General features: G+C 45.1%; 1 protein-coding gene across 1 annotated transcript; it reads left to right on the forward strand.

Moving 5' to 3' along the window:
* The first annotated feature begins 11,285 nt into the window (after nt 1-11,285).
* IFI6 (interferon alpha inducible protein 6) lies at nt 11,286-16,801 on the forward strand. The gene is made up of 5 exons (XM_028488045.2): nt 11,286-11,312; nt 15,012-15,150; nt 15,506-15,574; nt 15,655-15,804; nt 16,592-16,801. The coding sequence occupies exons 1-5, from the start codon at nt 11,286-11,288 to the stop codon at nt 16,696-16,698; spliced, it is 492 nt and encodes a 163-aa protein (XP_028343846.1). The 3' UTR covers nt 16,699-16,801.
* Nucleotides 16,802-17,871: the final 1,070 nt, after the last annotated feature.

Below are 17,871 nucleotides of genomic sequence, written 5' to 3' on the forward strand. Positions count from 1 at the left end.
ATCCCTGGGCTTCCCTGGTGGCACAGTGGTTGGGAGTCCGCCTGCCGATGCAGGGGACACGGGTTCGTGCCCCGGTCCGGGAAGATCCCACATTCCGCGGAGTAACTAAGCCCATGCACCACAACTACTGAGCCTGCGCTCTAGAGCCCGTGAGCCACAACTACTGAGCCCGCGCGCCACAACTACTGAAGCCCGCACACCTAGAGCCGGTGCTCCACAACAAGAGAAGCCACCACAATGAGAAGCCCGCGCACCTCAACAAAGAGTAGCTCCCACTCACCGCAACTAGGGAAAGCCCACGTGCAGCATCGAAGACACAATGCAGCCAAAAATAAATTAATTAATTTTTTAAAAAGTTAATTATTTCCCCAGCTTTATTGAGATATAATTGACATATAACTGAATTTAATTTCTATATTATTTATCCAGTAAACATGAATTGCACATCTAGTATCTAGTACTAGGCCTTGGAAGGACAGCAACGAATATGACAAAGTCCCTGCTCTCGTGAAGCTTCCATTCCAGAGAGGGGAGAGACAGGCTATAATACGAGTAAACAAACGTATAACATAATTTCAAGTGATGCTAAATGCTCAGATAAAAAATAAAGTGGGGGAAAGGGACAGAGAATGATGGGAACGGCTCTATTTTAGGTAGAAAGGTCAAGAAGGCTTCCCTGAGGAGGTGGCACATGAGCAGACACCTAAATGAAGTGAAGGTGTCAAGCATGTGAAGATCTGGGGGAAAGAATTCCAGAGGAAGGGGGCAGTAAGTGCAAATGGCCTGAGGCTAGAAGCGCTGGGCATGTCTGAGTAACAATAAGACCAGTGAAAGGGAGAATGGTAGGAGATAGGTTAGAGAGGCACCAGCAGCCAAATCCTCCAGGGTTTATGGGCCATGATAAGAAGTTTGGTTGTTGTTCGAGGGTTAAGCGAAGTCATTGGAAGGTTTTGAACTGCAGAGTGTGCGATCTGATTTACATTTTAAAAGATCACTCTGGCTGATCTGAGATGAGAATGGCAGCAGGGAGACCAGTTAGATGACCGGAGGTGATGATGCCTGGGACTCAGGAGAAAAAGGTAGAGATGGTGAAAGGTGGCCAGATTTGGGATAAGTTTTTTTTCTTTCATTGTGGAAAAATATATATAATTTGCCAGTTTAACCAGTTTTAGATCTATAATTCAGTGGCATTAAATATATTCACAGTGTTATGCAACTATCACTATTTATATCCACCCATCTATATATTTATATCCAGAACATTTTCATCATCCCAAACAGAAACTCTGTGCCCATTAAGCAATAACTCCCCAATTCCCCCTCCCTCCAGCCCCAGTAACCTTTATTCTAACCCCTGTCTGCATGAATTTGCCTATTCAAGATATCTCAAATAAGTGAAATCTTACAAATTTGTCCCTTTGTGTCTGGCTTATTTTCAAGGTTCATCCATATTGAAGAATGTGTCAGAACCTCATTCCTTTCAATGGCTGAATAATATTCCATTGTATGTATATATCACATTTTGTTTATCCTTTCATCTATTGTTGGACATTTGGGTTTTGTCCAACTTTTGACTACTGTGAATAATGCTGATATGAATATCAATGTTCAAGTATCTGTTCGAGTCCTCGCTTTCAGTTATTTGCGATACAAACCTAGGAGTGGAATTACTGGATCATATGGCAATTCTATGTTTAACTTTTTGAGGAACCTCCAATTGTTTTCCACAATAGCTACACCATTGTACATTCCCACTAGCAATGAATAAGTGTTCCAGCTTCTCCGCATCCTTGCCAACACTTATTTCCTATTATTTTTCTTTATAATAGTCATTCTAGTGGGTCTGAAGAGGTCTTCTCATTGTGGCTTTGATTCGTATTTCCCTAATGATTAATGATGGGCATCTTTGCATGTGCTTATTGGTCATTTGTACATCTTCTTTGGAGAAATGTCTGTTCAAATCCTTTGCCCAGTTTTAAACTGGATTGTTTGGTTTTTGTTGTTAACATGTAGTAGTTCTTTATATATTCTGTATATTAACCCCTTATCAGATGTGTAATTTACAAATATTTTCTCCCATTCTGTGGGGTTTTTTTCTCACTCTCTGGATAGTGTCTTTTTAAAAAAATTTTTTTAATCGAAGTATTGTTAATTTACAATGTTGTGTTAGTTTCAAGTGTACAGCAAAGTGATCCAGTTATACATATATAATATATATGTATATATGTATATTCTTTTTCAGATTCTTTTCCATTATAAGTTATTACAAGATATTGAGTATAGTTCCCTGTGCTATACAGTAAGTCATTGTTTATTTTATATATAGTAGTGTGTATATGTTAATCCCAAACTCCTGATTTATCCCTCCCCCCATTTCCCCTTTGGTAACCATAAGTTTGTTTTCTGTGTCTGTGAGTCTATTTCTGTTTTGTAAACAGAAATATATTTGTATCATTTTTTTAGATTCTACATATAAGTGATATCATATGATATTTGCCTTTGTCTGACTTACTTAATATGATAATCTCTAGGTCCATCCATGTTGCTGCAAATGGCATTATTTCGTTCTTTTTTATGGCTGAGTAACAAGATAATGTCTTTTTATGCATAAAAGTTTTGAATTTTGGTGCGATCCAGTTTGTCTATTTTTTTCTTTTGTTGCCCATGCTTTTGTTGTGACACTTAAGAAACTATTACCAAATCCAAGATCATGAAGATGGGATAAGTTTCGAGACTAGAACTTAAATGGCCAGCCAAGGGATTGGACATTGGTGTGAACAATAGAGAGGAATGAAAGATGTGTGTCCTATGTTTTTGGCTTGAGCAACTGGGTAAAAAGTGATGGCATTTACTGAGATGGGAGGAGTCGTGGAGGTGCTAATTTGGAAGGGAAAATCAAAACTTCCATTTTGGCCTGATAATTTTGAGATGATTATAAGATGAATAGGCAGTTAGAGATACAGACCTGGGGTGTAGAGTATCAGCGAGGGCTGCAAGTGTAACTTGGAAGTCATGAACATGTAGATGGTTTCAAAAGCCGTGAGATCATCTGGGAAGAGTGAAGAAAGAATTCCAAAGACAGGCCTGGAGCTCCAAACAATAGATTGGGAACTGACGATGGGATGAAGGAAGGAGAGGGTGGTAATAAGCAAATGAGACTGAGAAGGTACAACTAGTTAGGAAGAAAGAAAACCAGGAGACTTTTGAGTCTCAGAAGCCAAGTGAAGAAATGGCTTCAAGAAAGAAGTGATCACCTGTGGTAAAGGGTGTTTGGTGAGCCTGACATGACCAGTTTCACTGGGTTGGCAGGAAGAAAAGCCTGCTTGGGATGGGTTAAAGACAGAATGGGGGGAGAAGAGGAGAAAGAGAGAGAATGAGAGGTAAGGCAGTGGAGTCAGGGAGTATAGAGAAGCATTTAGAAAAAGTGGAAAACAAAAACAGGATAATAATTGAAGGGGAGCCTGGGGGTCAAGGGAAGTTTGATCTCTTTCTCTCAAATGGGGGTTATGACAGTAAAGGGGAAATTAGTGATACAGGAGAAGGAGGAATATGTCCTCCCAAAATTCATATGTTGAAACCTAATCTTGAGTGTGATAGTATTTGGAGGTGGAGCCTTTGAGAGGTGATTAGGTCAAGAGGGCTAAGCCCTCACAGATGGGATTAGTGCCCTTACAAAAGAGGCCCTAGAGAGCTCCCTTTCTCCCTCCACCATGTGAGGACACAGAAGACAGGAACCAGGAAACAGGTGTCTTCATCAGACACTGAATCTGCCAGCACCATGCTCTTGGACTTCACAGCCTAGAGAACTGTAAGAAATAAATTTCTGTTGTTGATTAGCCACCCAGTCTATGGTCTTCTGCTATAGCAGCCTGAACTGACTAAGACAATCACGGTCTACGGACTAACATTCAAGTCATCTGGTGGCTATGCTCTCTGTTGTCATCCAGGCACCCAGATTCCTTCCACTGTCTGCATGATTGAGGCTAGTTCATGTAGAGTTGAACTGGCAGAAAAAGTCCTGGAGTCCTCCCCCTTTCAGTTAACAACAGTTCCATTTATCCAGTTGTTTGGGCCAAAAATCTTGGTTTCATCCTTTATTCCTCTCTTTCTCTCATATCTCACATCTGGATGGTCAGTAAAGGCTAGGTATCCCTCACTAGTTGAACTCCTGTTATCCAAACTCAGAAACCAAAAAGACACAGATAGATATTTTGAAAAGTCCTTCAGTATCTGAGCCCTTACTACTACAACCAGCCTTCCACCTAGGCCCTGTGTTTTAGGGGACCCTGCCTATCACAAACACACATCAAATAAAGAACACACAAGTGCCTCTGACTCTCAGGATCTGAAGCTCAGCACTGGCACAGCACAGCTCGTAATCATAAACATCCGCTCTAGGACTAGCACCATTCAGGCCCTGGGGAATGCTTCTAAAATCTCTTGCCCTATGTCCTCAAAACAAAAGTTGACTGTGTTGATTGCTGTAAAAGTTTACAGGTTGCGTCGCTGCCAACATCAGGGACAGACACGGCTTCAGTGTCTGGGGAAGATTGAGAGATGGAAGAGCTTAGGTAATAGAAACAACAAACTGTTTGATCTGGCAAATCCTTCCTCTCCGATAGCATGAATGTAGTTATAAATCCTTGCATGACAAAGCATCATTTGCCAGTAGTGCCCAATATCCATTTTCTTGCTTCTCGTCCAGTTTCAATTCCAAATGAGACGTACTCATAAATTACCTCAACATTCAAAACAGCTGCACATGGCAGCAAAGGGATGTTTTCCAATTAAACAATTATTACTCACCTGGGTATGTATAGCGCTAGATTATATGTGAAGCATAGTACAAATTCTTTCTATTAGCATTTAGATAGATATTGAATACTAAAATGGTAGAAAATTTTATTTAAAAAAAATAAGATTTGATAAAATTTACCAAAACAAAATATATCAGCTTCAAATTTTGATTTAAAATGTTATATTAATATGTATAGCTTGCTTTCTTATTTGTAATATATGATTTAAATCTTTTGAAGTAATTTTTTTAATTTTAAAATATGTAATAAAATTTTAATTTTTAATTTTTTAGTTAATCTTTTGATGAAAATATATTCAAATTTTGTGTATTCTGAAAACAATTACATTTTAATTTTAATTCTTTAAATCAGAGGTTGGTAAACTCTTCTGTAAAGGGAGAGATACTAAATATTTTAGGCTTTGTTGGTCATTGCATTCTCTGTCGTAACTACTCTGCCATTGTAGCATGAAAGCAGCCATAGACAATACATAAATGAATTAATGTGGCTGTGTTCCAATAAAACTTTATTTACAAAAACAGGCAAAAGGTCTGGTTTGGCCCACAGGTCATAGTTTTCCAGTGCTGTCAAGAGAACACAAATTATGTGAAATTTTTAATTATGAAAAAATATTAGTAATTTTGCTGAAACAAAATCAAGAAAAATACATTGTAGGTGTGTCAATACCCTTCAGCCAAAGACCAGCAGAAACACACCTGTAGTTAAAAGAATTGGATTTATAACTCCCAGCAGTGAGGGAGAATACACATCACTGGGAATCACAGGATGTCTCAGAGGGTGTTAGGAAGAACCTATTATAGGATCTGGGCTAGGGTTGAGTGACTTGGGGGAAGGTCTAAGAAAGTGAGGGATTGCTCTAGATTGGATGTCAGAAGCAAGGGCAGGGACTTCCCTGGTGGTCCAGTGGCTAGGATGCTGCACTCCCAATGCAGGGGGCCCAGGTTCCATCCCTGGTCAGGGAACTAGATGCTGCATGCCACAACTAAGAGTTCACAATCCGCAACTAAAGATTCCACATGCCACAACTAAGATCCCACATGCTGCAACTAAGAACTGGCACAGCCAAATAAATAAATAAATATTTTTTTCAAAAAAGATAGAAAGCAAGGACAATGCTATGATTGGGGATGTAAGTTTGATCTATAGAAGGAAGAGACTAGCCCAAGGGTAAAACGAATTGGTAAGAAGTAGAAGTCACTCATTTTAGCTGAGGTGGGGTTGTTTGATATTTTGACTTGTTGTCTATGTTTAGACAAAATATAAAGTGGCCTTGTTTTGCCTCATTTTATCATGGTGTCAGAGTAATCTTGTCTGAGACTGGTATTCTGTGTGGTCATTTATGTTCAATAACATGACCTAGCTCCGAGTGCCAGGTCAGCCTCCTTTTTTTTTTTTCTTTCTTATATGGAATAAATACATAATTTATTAATTGTGTACATATTTTCGTACTCCTCATCCAAGTATTTCCAGTCCACCAATAGAACACCCAGGTATGTACTAATATTCAGTCATTTTAATAGACTTTCAGTCATATAAAAACCATAGGTTTCCATATATATTTTTCATTTTGTTGTTATGAAGCTATATTTGTTAAGGTATGAAGATAGAATATACCTTAAATAATAGGTTTTTGTCTTGATTTAGAGTTTTTAAATATTTAGACACCTGGTAGGCGAGCATCCATTTATGTCATTGTCCCAGGCCCCGTAGAAGTGAGTGGTGGGCCTGTTTGCTTCTCCCTCATCAAACTCAAGGTGACATGACCACTCTCACATCAGAGCTCACCATCCAAGCTCAGAAACCACATAGATTCAGATAGTGAGGGATAGTCAGGATACTTCCAGAATTCAAGCATTTCTTACACCCCTGTTGCCAATACTCTGGTCCAAGCCATTTCAATTTCTCATCTGGTGTGGTGGGCTTTGTATTATGTCAACTCAACCAAGCTGCAGCTATGTTTCCCAGAGTTCCTTTTCTTGTATAGTTTTGGATGAGAATTGGCCACAGAGGGAGATTTAGGCAGGATTTAGGAGGTGGACGTGAAGCTGTAGACATTCTTACGCTTGGAAGGCTAGTACAGGGTCAAGTGCTGCTGCAGTTCATGCATGTTTTCACTGATCTGTTGGCTCCCCTTGTCAGTGTAGGGCAGCAGCTGGGCCATAGCTCCTCCAGCACCCCCTCCCCGCCCCAATCTCTGCCTTCAGCTTCTCCAGCTCCAGGGTAGGTGTGTGTTGAAGAAAGGCACCAGCTTCTCTTGCCAGTCATCATCAAAATTGGAGGCTTAGAGGTGGGGAGAGAGAAATGCGGGGGTGGAGGTCTAGTTTGTCCTCATAGATTCCAGTTCATCTTCATGGGTGCCAGCTTGACCTTGCCCTCCACCACTTCATGTCCGTCTTTCAGGACACCCATCATTTAGGACTTCCCTGCTGACTCCTAACCCAACATCAGAAGCACAAACAACAGCTGTACATAAACTGTGTAACCAGCACCCATAATTGCATGTAATCAAATATGTATAATAAATCCCTTATTCTTACCACTCTTAATGGTTCTGCTTCTCTGATGGAACCCTGATGGATACATCTGGATTATTGCAACTGACTCCTAACTGGTCCCCTTGCTTCTGTCCCTGCCCTCCTGGGAAGCCAGAGTGATCCTGTGAAAGCTTTTCAGACATGTCACTCCTCTGCTTAAATCTCTCCAATAGCTTCCCATCTCATTCTAAGTAAATGCCAAAGTCTTCCCTTTAATTGTAGCAGATTCAGTTTAGATGTCTCTCAGCAGTCAACATCCTTGCCTCATTGCCAAACGTTACTGGCTGCCTCAGCATCATCAGGAGGCAAGAGCTAGTCTTTGGCATGAACTCAATTAAGCCTGCTACAGGAGGAACACCAGAAGCTTTGGCACTCATGTCTGACCCAACTGGGATTATGAAGGCTCTGGCTTCCCCAGCAACAGCCCAGTGGAAGGAGTTAACACGGTTCCAAAGGGCAGACTGTTAAGACCCTGTTGGCAACCGTGAGACTAGACAATGAAAAATTGATGACAGATAAATTCCTCACTCTTCTTCCTTACTATGGACTATTCCAAGACATAGTGGTTCCATGTGACCTCTTTGAGGAGATCCCATGTGACTGAGCAACTGGCCTTGATTTCTGTGGGGCTCTGGCCAGCTAAGTAATGTAAGAGCTTATATTTCTTTCCTTCTTTCTCTGTCTCACTTCTGTTCTCCCCCTCACTTTTGCTTCCTTGGGATTGCAACACCCAAGAAAGCATCAGTGTACAACCTTTGATTCAGGCTCCATTTCCTAAGGAACATAGGTTGACATTTAGTACCAGAAGAGGTCCTAGAAAACAGACCTCCGGGGTGTGATTTTGTAGTTGAATTTCTCACCCGTGTGAAAGCAATAGGGATCTCATTGTTGGTAGTAGATGGAGTGATAATAACTTTGCCCTTCAGCTGGCATCACAATTAGTAAAGCTTTCACTTGTGGTGAAGGGAAGGCTATGCAGAAAAAAAAATCACAGCCAATCACATTATAAGTGGCAGAGTTGCAAAGGTCTCTAAATGTACAGTGTCAGTAGATCTCCTATGTCATAGTCAAGGCCCTGATAGGGAAAGAGTAGGATCCTGAGACCTGGGCTAGGGACATCAGGGTAGACAAACCTAAGAATCTTTATCTCATAAGTTCTCCTGCGTGGCAGAAGCAGCCCCTGCCCTCTTGCTAAGGAATAACAGTTTCTCACTTCCTTGAGACTATACAATAATCTCACATGAAGCAGGTCCTTCATAAGATATTTGTTCTCCTTAATACAAATGTCACTCCCATCACACACTCAAATAACTGGGGTCAGTTCCTAGCAAATCCTAAGTGGGGAGATTTAAGTCCTGACCCAGGAAAAATAAGCTACACATCAAAGGAATCGAAAGGCCTGGCTAATATATGTGGGAGTGATCTTGGGAGTTTTAGACATGGCAGTGAGGAGGCAGGCATGGCAGAATATAAGATTGGCTAATGGGGAATACATCGTCATGGACCACACTTGAGTAAGTCAGGCTTTAATATGCTTGCAAGGATGCCTGAGCTGGTCTCTGGTAGTTTCCAAAGAGGGTCACCATCAATTCCTTCTCTCCATCTATGTACATGCCACTCCTCACATCAGAAGTTGGAGTCTATTTTCCTCCTTTCCTTGAATTTGGACTGGCCTACGACTTGCCATAACCAACAGAATATGGTAGAAGTGACACTGTTCCAGTGCCAGACCTGGCCTTTGAGAAGACTGGCAACTTCCATTTCCTCCCTCTTGGATGCCAGCCACCATGTAAGAAATCCAACCACACGGACACCCTTACACTGTGAAGAGACACCATGCTGAGAAAGAGAGACACCTGACCAGCCCCAGATGTTCCGTCCATCCCAGCTGAGCTGTCATTTATGTAAGTGAAAGGGACATCCTGGACATTGTACCTCCTGCAACACCTACAAACAATACATGAAGCGTACGAACACCCAGTTGAGCCTAACCCAGGCTGCAGAATTGTGAGAAATAATAAATTGCTGTTGTGTTAAGGCTTTAAGTTTTGGGTGGTTTGTTATTCAGCAATAGATGATTGAAATATGATCTTAATAGTTTGCAAGGATGGTTCCTTAAAGCAGGATGATGACCTATAATAAATGAGGTCAAGATGCTAGAACTTCCTTGGTAGAGTACTAAGAAGAGGTCAGAAAGTTCAGGGAGGTGGGAAAGTAAGAGCTAAGAACTCAGCACCCATGTTCTCTAGGAGGGCCCACACGACACCCTCTGTGCTAAGTCAAAAAAGAACTCACTGATAAAGGGGACACGAGCACTTCTGAGTAGCTCAGTGGTGACTGTTTTGGGTACCCTAGGATTAAGAGTAAGAGGTGCTGCCATGGAATTGGGATCCCTAGTATCAATACTAATGTTGGGATTCCAGAATGGCAGAGGTGGCATCCAAGACCAGGTGAATATAATTACTGTCAAGGGCAGTGAGGCCAGAGCGACAATGAGGATGCCTCGATCTGCAGGAATCTATGGCAAGTTGTTATGGGGATGGGATGGATGGACAGCTGACTGGGTGATCCTCTATTTTCATATTTTTTAAAAAATCAGGAGCTGGTAAGCAGACGACTGACATCAGCTGCTACAATGGATAACCACAGTCCCTCATCTAGATTCTAGATCTAAGTTCACAGAGCTAGAACCCCTTGGCTACAGCAGAGGCCATCCCCCCTAAAGAAACAACTCTACAGTGATACCATAATTATATATAGTAAATATTCCTCCAATCCTTCCCCAAAGGAATCTGCTGTCATTTACTGGGATAATTGTGCATTGGAAAAAGGACAATATTCAGAATATTGAAAGATTGTTAAAGAAATGGAGTCTGAATTGACACAAAACAGAGTTCTCTGGCTAGAGCAGGGAGTAAAGGAGGGCAGGTGATATAGATGGAGTTTAGCCTAAGTCCAATGGGTCCCAAAGAAGCTGACAGAATCCTTTCATTGATTCCACGATCTGCAGAGTAAAGGCTATAATGATAGGAAAAGCCAAACAGAAGCTCCTGAAACTCCCTGTATTAGTCAGAGTTCTCCAAAGAAACAGAACCAATAGGATGTGTACATATACAGTAAGGGAGTGATTTATTTTAAGGAATTAGCTCATGCAATGGTGGAGGCCGGCAAGTGCACAATCTGCAGGGTAGGCGGGCCACTTGGCGACCCAGGGAAGAATTGATGTTACAGCTTGAGCTGGACAGCGGACTGCAGGCAGAATTCCCTCTTCCAAGGGGGAGTCAGGTTTGTTTGCTCTTAAGGCTTTTAACTGACTGAATGAGGCTCACCCACATTATGGAAGGTAATCTGCTTTACTCAAAGTATACTGATTTAAATATAAATCTCATGTAAAAACTACCTCACAGCAACATCTAGAGTAGCGTTTGACCAAATATCTGGGTACTGTGGCCTAGCCAAGTTAACACGTAAAATTAACCATTACACTGCCTTACAGCTGATTTGTGCAGTATTATTTCTGATCTAATACTTTGGCTGAGCTTGGATTCCCCATTCAATTCACCTGTCTGGCCTCCAGGAAAACAGATGGATCAGGTGGACGATGGATAGATCACTGTGAACTTAACCTTGTGATAGCCCCAATCAGAGCTGTTCTCCTGGCTGTGGTATCTTTACTGGAACATATCAGCACAATCTCGAGCACTTGTGTGTGGTTATTGATTTAGCAAATGCTTTCTTTTCAATACCCAAGAGAAGAGATGATCAAAGGTGGTTAGTTTGCCTTTACATCACAATATGACAGTGACAGCATCTTCACTCTCTCCCCTCAGGGCTTTGATAACTTTCCAGCTCTCTGTTATCTATAGTCTTCAGGGAACTTGATCACCTTGACATCCCACAGAACATCAGATTGGTCCACTATATTGATGACATCATGCTCATTGGACATGAACAGGAAATGGTAAGCACCATATTTGCCAGAGAGTGGAAGATAAATTGCATGAAGATTCACGGTCCTGCCACACTGGGAATATTTTTAGGGGTTCAGTGGTTTGGGGCATGCCAGAACAAGTTATCTCACCTCACATATCTCTTGGAAAAATGCACAGTTTTTGGTGGGCCTCTTTAGATTTTGGAGACAGAAGAGACACGCTTAGAGCTACTTCTCCAACCCTTTATTAGGTGACCTGGAAAGCTGCCAATTCTGAATGGTGCCCAGACCAACACCGGGCTGCATAGCAGGTTCAGATCATAAAACAGGCAATGTGGCCACTTTGGATTATATGATCCTGCAGATACAATGTTGCTGGAGGAATCTGTGGTGGATAAAGTTTCTGTGGGGAGTCTTTGAAAGCTCAAATAGGACAGTTGCAGTGAGGACCCCTAGGATTCTGGAGTAAGGCCATAATAACCATGGTCCATTTGAACAAAAAGGTTCTGATGTGTCACTGGGCCCCAGTAGTGACTGAGCATGTGACCACCAGATGTCAGGTGGCTGTATGTCTAAAGCTAGATGTTATCAGACGGGCACAGCAGCAATCCAATATGATGGAAGTGGTACATTCAGGGCTGCATGAGTAAATCAAATGAACAGGCAGCTCAGACTCCCATGGCATCTAACTCTGTTGATCTGACACCTCGGCTTTAATTCATACTTATGGCCTCATGGAGGTTTCCCTATAGCAAATTGATAAAGGAGGAAGGGAGTAGAAGCCAATTTACACACAAGTCAGTATACACACAAGCTGGAAATGGACCACTCTGTTACAACCCCAAGTGGGGGTAGCCCTGAAGGATGGCAGTAAACTCCCTGGGGTCAAAACTCCAAGCAATATACTTTGTCCTTCCTTTTGTATGGAGGAAGATATGACTGAAGCACAGATATACACTAATTCCTAATAAATGGCAAATGGCTTGGCTAGTTGGTCAAGGGCATTGAAAGAGAAAGAGCAGAATTTCAGAGACAAGCAGGTATGGGTAAGGGGCATAGAGATGAACTTATCGGAGTGGGTGCAAAGTATGCAGATCTTGTGTCTCACATTAATGCTCACCAGAGACCATCGAGGCTCTCCAGCCAGATGGCCAAATGTCCCATCTTGTGGATGTCAGCCAGCCTCTAAAGTTAGCCATCCTGTTGCTTTGCAAAAGACCCATAAAAGGGTGGCCATAGTGGCAAGGATGGAGGCTATGAATGGACCCAACAACTTGGGCTCCCTTTCATCGAGGCTGACCTGACAACGGCCAACAATTAGTCAACCAGCCAGCAGCAGGCAGCAGCATAGAAACATTGGTCAGCGAGGGCAGCCAGCCCCGCCCTGGGCAGGTCAATTATATCAACCCCCTTCCACCTTGCAGAAAGCAATGATTCCTCCTTACTGGAATTATGTACTCCAAATATGGTTTGCATTTCTAGTTCTGCAAGCATCTCCATCCAAAGGTTGAAAGAATGCTCAATCCATTACCCAGAGCGAGAAGACTCATTTTATGGCAAAGGATATGTGACAATGGCCTCATGAGCATGGGCTTCACTGGTCTTACCATATGCCCATCACCCAGAAGCAGCCAGCCTGAGAGAACAATGGAATGGAGTGATTTCAGTTCCACAAGTTTTAATCTCCTCTTCTGCAAAATAGGATTATAAACAGTTCTAGTACTTCACAAGACTGTTGTGGGATTGGATATCTTTCCTGGCCCTTGTATGCTGCAAGTGCTCAATAAGTGGTAGGCATTATTATTAATTGAATTAAACTGTGAAAGACCTTCTGCCCCAGGAGGAGCTGGTGATCGGGCTTCACTAAGCCCAGTAGGGCTGTGGATCTCACTCTAGTTTGACCTGCTTTGAATACTCTTTAGCTATTCGGAAAGTCTCCGACTTGAATTACACTTTTTGGCCAGTAGGCAGCTCAGCAGAGATGTTGTCACTGAGCAGAGCTGGAGGGAAAGAGAAAAGTTGCTGCAGAGCTCGAGAAACCAAAACTGGAAACTCTGACAGGGGTTGGCCACCTGGGGCCAATCTGAAAGGGCTATAAAAAACCAGCATAAGAGCTGTTACCTCACTGCTGTTCCCTCTGTCAGCAGGCTACAGGCAGGAAGCTTCCTTCTCTGCTCTCCTCCAAGGTAAACCCAGAAGCTGTGAGATGTGGGTGTCAAGCTGCCAACCTCTGCCAGGCTGCCTGCCCGTGAGGCTCATGCTATGAGAGCCGGGATGCCCATTCCTCAGGGAGTCTACACCCCTGAGTGCCCTGGACTCAGAATGGTCTGAGGGGATGTGTTGGTGGGCTTTTAGGGGGTTGGGTTGCAAAACCCCAAGAGTCATGAGACTTAGCTTATAGGTGCCATGTCAGCAGTCTCTGGCCTTAACCCTGCCACTTCACCTCCTTGGGCTTTAGTTCCTCATCTGTAAAATGAGAATCAAGCTACTTTACCTGCCCAAAGGACTGGACGATTTCTGAAACCCCTTTATTGCAGAATCTAATGTGACAGTGAGTTTATCTTTGAGGACAGATGAAGTCAATTGTGGCTTTAAATCCTGACTGCTACTCCCTAGTTTAGCAGGCTTGGGATTATTACTTTTCTGAGCTTCAGTTTCCTTATCTATAACGTGTGGTTTAGAACAATGGTACCTACTTCATGGGGTTGCTATGGGTATAAATAACCCTGTGCCATAAAGTGCTCAGTACAGGGGAAGTTGTTTGGGTTTTTTCTTTGTTTTCAATTCGAGGAAAATGCATTGAGCGGACAAAGTTCACATTAGAGGTGAGTTGTGGTGGGGGAAGGGAAGTGTGTTTCTATTTTGCTGTGTAATGGAAAGAGCATAGGTTTTGGATTCTGCAGTCTTTTTTTTTTTTTTTGTGGTACGCGGGCCTCTCACTGCTGTGGCCTCTCCCGTCGCGGAGCACAGGCTCCGGACGCGCAGGCTCAGCGGCCATGGCTCACGGGCCCAGCCGCTCCGCGGCACGTGGGATCCTCCCGGACCGGGGCACGAACCCGTGTCCCCCGCATCGGCAGGCGGACTCTCAACCACTGCGCCACCAGGGAAGCCCATGGATTCTGCAGTCTTGAGTGTGTGTCTAGGCTGCACAATTTCTTGTGTGACCCTGGGCAAGCTCCTTTACCCCTCTCTGCTTTCTCTGTGAGAAAGGAAGTTGATGTGAAGCCAGTGTTTGGGGCCTGTAACTATTCAATGCATTGGGAGAATAAATCTAGCAACAACCATCGTTTCGAAAATTCTGTGTGACAGGCACTGTTCTAAATGCTAGGGATATCGTGGTGAACAGTTGCAAAACTCACAGCCACCCTCCGAAATAGGCTTTATTAATAGGCCCACCTTAGGGATAAGGAAACAGGCTCAAAGAAGTCCCAGGTATCCTGCTTAAGACAAACCCAGACAAAGCCAGAAACCAAAACCACAGTAATGATACTAGCTGACTTCCGCTGAGTGCGCAGTGCATGCCAGGCACTGTACCAGAGAGGATTCCATCCTGTAATTCTCATAACCACCGGTGTGGCAGGAACATCAGCGCCGCTGGTGCTGTGAGGAAACGGAAAGCCTGCGGCTCCTTAGAGGGGTCCTGGGCTCAGTCCAGAGCATCTCGCTGCTCTTTGTGGGCTCATCCTCGAATCGAAAGGGAATACAACAGAGCGGGAGTGGCTCCAATAGAGCTCTAGGGACCGTCTCTTCCCTCTCCCCCGTCCCAAGTACGGCGACAAAGCCTTGCGCTGTGCCACCGTGTGGCAGAAGGCGGTATCGCTCGTCTTGTGCTACCTGCTACTCTACACCTGCGGCTGCGAGGAGACAGGTAAGGATCTTGGGGCACCTGAGGACTCTGGGATAGAGAAGCGGAGGGTTTCAGGATCCCTGGTTTCGAGACCCAGGCGTGCCTCTGAACGAGAGAAGCTATTCCGATGGACAGCGCGGGGTCCCCGTAGCTAGAGTCCCAGATTCGAATCCCTGCTCTGTCAATTCTTCCATTCTCCCGAAATGAGTTCATGCCAGTTCTGCACCAGGCAGAGCGCGCTGGGAAAATTCTCTTCCCTTCACGGAGGCTCTCCGAAATGGGAGGACGGTGGCCCCACCGCCGGGGGTGGTCAGGAGCATCAGGCACAGAGTAGGGGACCCTGCTCCCCACTAGGCATTGTCCACCCTCCTTCCAGGCGAAAGACGCTCAGAGGACAGTGACTCCGGGTTCTGGGGCACGCTGACCTACATGGCCGTCGGAGGAGGTGGGTCTGGAGGGCGGGGAGCCCCGGAAGGTGGGGCGGGCCCTGCGGCTGGCGTCCCTCACTGCTTCCTCTTCCTCCAGGGCTCATGGCCATGGCGCTGCCCGCGCTGGGCTTCACGAGCGCAGGCATCGCCGCCAACTCGGTGGCTGCCTCGCTGATGAGCTGGTCGGCCGTGGCGAACGGGGGCGGAGTGCCCGCCGGGGGGCTGGTGGCCACACTGCAGAGCCTGGGTGAGCGCGGGCCGGGCCAGGTTGCCCTCTTTTCTGTCCTGAGCCCTTTTCACGGGCTAACTCAGCTCTACTAGGTGGGGCTTCTTCTAATCCCCACCACTCAATGGGGAAACTGAGGCACCAGGGATTAAGGAATTTACTCAAATTCTGCCATATGGGTAGCACCACGGCCAGGATTCAAACCCAGTCAGTCTGCCTTCTGGCTTTCAGACTCTATGGCCAGAGCCTTCACTAACTCTTTGGCCAAGTCACAAGTCTCAGTTTCCCCATGCGTTAACCAGGATAAACATCCTCAATTTAACATTTTATGAATCTCCTCAATCTCAGAGAAACAGAGTGGCAAAGAAATGTGGTGAAGCGACCCAATTCAACCTCATACTATCCCTGGTCTTGCATTTCTTGAACATCATGAAGGGGATGGATACAGAGCACAGAATGGTGCTTCTAAAAACGTGCTTTCACCTCTCTCTCTCTCTCTCTCTCTTTCATCCAGCCCTTTCTTTCTTTTTTTTTTCTCTCCCCCTCCGAGGCGTCCAAAATCCTACAGAAAAACCACCCCTAACAAACTGCCCCTCTGCCTTTCTGAACCCTCCATCTTCCCTCAGTTCTGGATGGCAAAAGCCCAAAGAACCAGCCCAAAAGGACACAGCCCTTCTCAGAGGGGGCAGAGAGGAAGACACAGACCAGGCTGCACCCCAGCAGTGAGAGGTGAAGGGTGTGGGCAAGGCTAGAAACAGTCCTGTGCTATAAGATGGTTGTCCTCTCACCAACTGTATTTGCTTTACAGGGGCTAGCGGTGGCAGTGCCCTCATGGCCAAGATTGGGGCCCTTCTGGGCTATACTGTCCACAAGCAAATCGAAAGCAGAGGGAAGGAGAGAGCGGATGAGGAGTAGCTACCAGCTCCCTGGATCCCCCTCCTTCCTCCTTGTCTTCCTTTTCCAGCTGCAGTCCAGAGGTTCCTCTTTCACACTTGGCAATGACCTAGGTAAAAAAACAGAATAAACGTCTCTCTGAAAACACTCTGTCCTGCTATGAGTCGTGCTTGCTATGAGAAGCCCAACAAGATCTGGCTCTGGTCTGCCTCATCCACACACCCCACCCGCATTTCCCCCAAAGGCCATCACAGCTCCTGGAGCAAAACTAGCTGATTTTGCCTCTGAGCCTTGGCGTATTCTGTTCTCTCTGCCTAGAATGTCCTTCTGAAGCTCATAACCCAGCTCAGACATCTTCTCCTCCAGGACTCCTTCCCAGCAGAGCTGCTACTCCTGTCACAGCCTGAATGCTCAGGCTCTATTTCTCAGGGTGCCTGGGGAGGCAGATTCTTTCTGTTTTCGGTGAGAGAAGTTTCCAGCTACTTCCCTGATTGGGCAGAGATGGAGAAGCCAGATCTCCATTCTCCAAAGAAGTGCTAGAGTGGTCTCCCTCAGGTGGAGGATAGAAGACCAGACATTTGTCTTGGGGAAACGGTGTAACAGCAGCTTTTGGAGGGTCAACAAGGCCTCCCTTCCCTCAGAAAACTCTGGGGACAGGGTAGGCAGTTTTCATCTGGAGCCTACACGCCTTCTGAGGGGGAAGGGAAGGCCAAGCCCTTGGGATGATCTGAGGTTTGGGAGGCCTGTTCAGTGAACCAGAGTGCCAGGACCTAGGCAGGGGGAGGGCAAAGAGGCCCTGGAAATTGTTTGGTAGTAGAGCTAGGGCTGGTTCAAGCACCAATCGTGCTGTGGTTCTGGTCTGAGTGGGTGCACCAGCCTCGATGCCAGACCAGCCTTCTAGAGAGATCTGCACCCCTGGGAAGTGGCCATGTGTGAACTACAAAAGCTGGTCACTAAAGGGCCAGGCCAGCTGTCCTCAGGCCTCCCCCACCCAGCCCCACTTCTAATCCAGAATTTCTTCTTCGATCACAAATGTATGGAGGTGGGTAAGAGGCTCTTTTGTGCTTGCTCCCATCCCCAGGTCCAGCGCCACCCCTACAGGTGGCAATGGTTTGCCTCAGCTGGCTTGCCCCAGGCCCCCAGAGAAGCAGTGTTTGTGGAAGAGGGGACACAGGTGGCGGAGGCACCATCTGC

The sequence above is a fragment of the Physeter macrocephalus genome, chromosome 3 (genome assembly GCF_002837175.3).
Source record: "Physeter macrocephalus isolate SW-GA chromosome 3, ASM283717v5, whole genome shotgun sequence".
Lineage (NCBI taxonomy): Eukaryota > Metazoa > Chordata > Mammalia > Artiodactyla > Physeteridae > Physeter > Physeter macrocephalus.